The 3,893-nt window shown below is 36.0% G+C and overlaps 2 protein-coding genes across 2 annotated transcripts in view; one reads left to right on the top strand and one right to left on the bottom strand.

Moving 5' to 3' along the window:
- METTL9 (methyltransferase like 9) overlaps positions 1-3,893 on the top strand; it is a gene marked incomplete at its 5' end in the record, with an annotated part of 16,886 nt that overhangs the window by 5,391 nt on the left and 7,602 nt on the right. Inside the window, one exon of the mRNA XM_010073614.1 lies at positions 16-200. Within this exon, the coding sequence (XP_010071916.1) occupies positions 16-200 (185 nt within the window). The remainder of the gene's footprint in view (positions 1-15; positions 201-3,893) is intronic.
- The window catches only part of IGSF6 (immunoglobulin superfamily, member 6), a 6,376-nt gene continuing 6,054 nt past the window's right edge, over positions 3,572-3,893 (bottom strand). The window contains exon 6 of the mRNA XM_010073612.1: positions 3,572-3,610. Coding sequence (XP_010071914.1) covers positions 3,572-3,610 — 39 coding nt within the window. The remainder of the gene's footprint in view (positions 3,611-3,893) is intronic.

The following is a 3,893-nucleotide window of genomic DNA, read 5'->3' as shown; positions in this document are numbered from 1 at the left end:
TCTTTCCCTTTGTAGGGTGCTTGGTGTAAATGAATGGCAAAACACAGGATTTCAGTATGATGTTATCAGCTGTTTAAATTTGCTGGATCGCTGTGATCAACCACTGACTGTATTAAAAGATATTAGGAGTGTACTGGAGCCAACTAGAGGCAGAGTCATTCTTGCACTAGTTCTGCCATTTCACCCGTATGTGGAAAATGGTAAGTACACAGATTAGTAGCTACTTAGGCAGGTAAAGAAAACATTTGTAGGTTATACTATCCTAAATTCAATGTTTAATAAACAATTGGCATGTTTGTATTTTATTTTTTACAAATAACTTGCACGGTGCATGTTCAGAAGTGTGAAATAATAGGTAAATAGGCCACATGATGTAAGCTGTTTCCTTAATTCCCAAACACATGTTGTTGGCACCAACAAAAAGCTAAAATATTGAAGTCGCATATCCTGTTCTGCAGGTTGCCACATTTGAGCTGTGTTGGAGCAACATGGGAAAACTGATCTCTGATTAGGGCCCTCTTCTGCTGTCATATAGGTAACCCCAGTTGTCTCTAGCGACCAGTTGAGCAAAGCATCAGAACTGTCTGTAATGCTGGGTAGAGCAGTTCAGGTCAAACTGTTTCAAGTGTTCCAGATGTACTGCACCTAAAAATTTGTAGAGAGGTAACGTTCACTTTCCAGCATGAGCTCTCAAAGTAAAATATAGACCCCTACTAATACAAAGCATCAACCACTATTGATATTGTATTAGTAACTGGAATGAAAAACTGAAAATTCGGTGCCAAAAGCCCTAGTTGCATTTTAAAGTACATGAGAGATTTTCAAATGAATCTATCCTTACAACTAAACTTCAAAAGAGACTAGAAACATTTTTTCTACATGCCTATGATTGTGGATTCAGGTTGAGCCACCCTAAAGGTGGTTTGAATTCCAGAAGGCTGGTGTTCATCAGTCATTGTTTGGACATTGGCTCTCCTTGAGTATTAAGACTCGTCTGTGGAAAGGCACGTATGCCCAGAAAATACAGAACTAATAACCTTAACATTCTGGCAATCACAAGTACATCAAACTGAATCTGTTTCCCTCTTCTTATACGACAGTGGTATTCTGGTGGGGGGTGTGGGGGGAGGGGAGAAAAAAGTTTCAAATATAAATAAATAGTGCCATCAGATGAAGAATTGCTTAAAATACAGCCTTTGAACATAGAATTTTGTAACTATTCTGAAAAGTAGTGTGTCTTAAATGAGATGGGGGTTGGCTTACACATGTGTACAGTATTTCAAGCATATTTGGTTACAACTTCTTGTTCCCATAATATGGAACAATATGGCTTCCTCTTTGAAAAATTCTTTAAAATTCTGAGTAACAGTGGTGTCTTTCTAGTCTTTCATTGGCATATTAGAAGCCAAAATTGAGAAATTATTTGGGTGGCTTTTTTTTGTTTGTGTGCCTTCAAAGCTATGTGCCATTGTGTTTTGCAATCACTATTGCACCCGGCATCTACTTTTCTGCGTGTTGTTGGGTAACCATGTGACAGACCACATACAACTTCCTGGCTCAACGGGAGGTAGATAAGGAAGAAACTACTTTAAGTCCAGTTATGATACTTCATTATTAATCTCCTACAGTATACTCAGAGTGTGTTAAATTTATAAATCCCAGGGGACTGGAAACCTGTGCTGTGCTAGTTGAACTCAGTCATTCCTACTTGTTGAGAGTTGAAATCTGTTGTAAGGTGTCTTGTAAACCAAAGTCATGCTTTTTGTTTGTGGTGGTGACTTGTAGCAGATTAGTCACTTTGGTTAAGGCAGTTTTGTTTCCTTAATGTGTTCTGAAACTTAAAAACATATTCAGTTTGTCTGTTTACCACTACAATGGATATGGGCCGATAGAAACTACTTTAGATAATGCAACTTAGCACACACAAAAGTTACTGTCATTCCTCTGAAGCTTTCCCACTTAAGATGTATTTAACTGTAGTCTGAAGAAATGGACAGTGAACTGCCAGACTGTCTTCATGATGTACAAATGATTTTTAGAATTCCAGTATTTTCATTCAGATGTTCTACAAGACGATGCATTTTTAAAAGGATTAGATATGTACATATGCTTTGTATTTTAACAAAAAAAAATACTTGGAACATTTGAAGAGGAGAACATTTCATGGCTCAAGTAATTTCTTGTAGCAGCTGATGAAAAACAGTTTGGACCCACCTAGAGAAACTTCTGAATTTTAGAGGGGGGAACAAATAGAGAAGAGATGAGGCAGGTAAGGTGTTTGATTGGTGTATAGATCACTTTATAGAAATGGAGGAATTATTTTAATCCAAATGAGATATTTGGGTTATTACATGTAATGTAATGGGAGGGTAATTGTGAAAACTGTCTATGTGAATAACAAAACTTGCCTTAAGAGAACAAAGCAAGGTGGAGGAGGACATAAAATAGATTTCAGTGCTTCTGTTTCTGGAATTACAGTGACACCTAGAGTCCAATGTAGTTTAATCAGAAATTATTTCTGGGGCTTTTCAGAGTTTTATTTTCAACATACAGAACAAGTTACTGCATATGTCTAATTTTGGCAAATAAGATGGATGAATCAAAGTATTAGACTAATCACATAAGAACGTGTATTATTATAACTTTTATATTTTTAATAAGCATCCCATAGGGTTATATAAAATCCTTTCTATTTCCTAATATAGACATCATATTTATATAAAGGCATTACTAGATAATATATGACTAGACTGGCTAGGTAGTATACTTCTGTGTTCATGCTTGTATCCATGTTGAACAGGTATGTAAAGGCAAAACTTGGTGCTCCAGGTAATCCTGTCTTCAGATGGTAGGACTGGAAGATGGGGGTTATCTGTCTAGCAAGTGAATTTTAATATTGCTGGAGCAACCTTCTCACTATGACCACTGCTTTGCTTTCCTTTCCTAAATACACTAGGAAGAAGCTCCCATCCCAAATGAGATTTACCATGATAGTATATATGCATTTATATTGTCTGTTTTTTCTGCTTGCCTGTCTACAGAATACATAGGTTTTGCTCTGTTTAAGCTGTTGTTAAGACTCAGTAACTGTTGGTTTGTGTATCTGTTACACTGACAACTATCACATTAACGTGACTAAAATTCTGGTTTTACAGAATTTTACTCATGAAACAAGTTTATTTTCCGTTGCTGTCAATTATCATACATCTTTCAGAAATGCTCAATTCATGTAAAAGGAATACATGTACATTTATGTAAAAATAAAAAAAGACAGAATTAAATCTAAACCGAAAAAGAAAACTTTTATGAAGCATTAGCAATTATCTTATGAAAGATTAAGTATTTTCCATGGTTCTTGTTGAATGGAAAATTGAAGTAATATATAACATAGATGTAACATACAATGCACTTGGTTTTGGTGTTCTGTTTAGAAAATACTCTTGAAGAACACTCCTTGCAAGGTTTTCTCCACTCATTGTAAAGCAAAGGAAGTCTATGAAGAAGCTTAATTTCATCTGCCCCTTTACTTGCATGAGAAATATATTGAACAAATCTGAACTGCCGCACATGCTCATCTGTTCTGATAAACAGTGTTCTCTTCCAAATCACCCTAGGGAAAAAATGTAGAATTATTTCATTACTGATGTGAACTTTTTTTTAAATAAAGGCAGAATTTCCTTTTTGAGGCAAACTCCATCCCTTTACTGTCCCAGTAAACTCCTTTCTCCCCACTTATCCAGTTGCTTATGTCCATTGTGGCATCTACAGGATTCAAAACGTATTTCTTTTCCCTTTGGCTTTTGCTAATCTCCAGGGAGCCCAGAGGCAGTAAAACATATCCCTTATTTTCAGTGTGTGTGTATCTGACACTCAAACCAAGGACCAAATGATAT

This window comes from Pterocles gutturalis, unplaced genomic scaffold (assembly GCF_000699245.1).
Source record: "Pterocles gutturalis isolate BGI_N339 unplaced genomic scaffold, ASM69924v1 scaffold26512, whole genome shotgun sequence".
Lineage (NCBI taxonomy): Eukaryota > Metazoa > Chordata > Aves > Pterocliformes > Pteroclidae > Pterocles > Pterocles gutturalis.
Note: the sequence above shows the minus strand (reverse complement) of the source record. Positions and strands in the feature narration are given on the sequence as shown.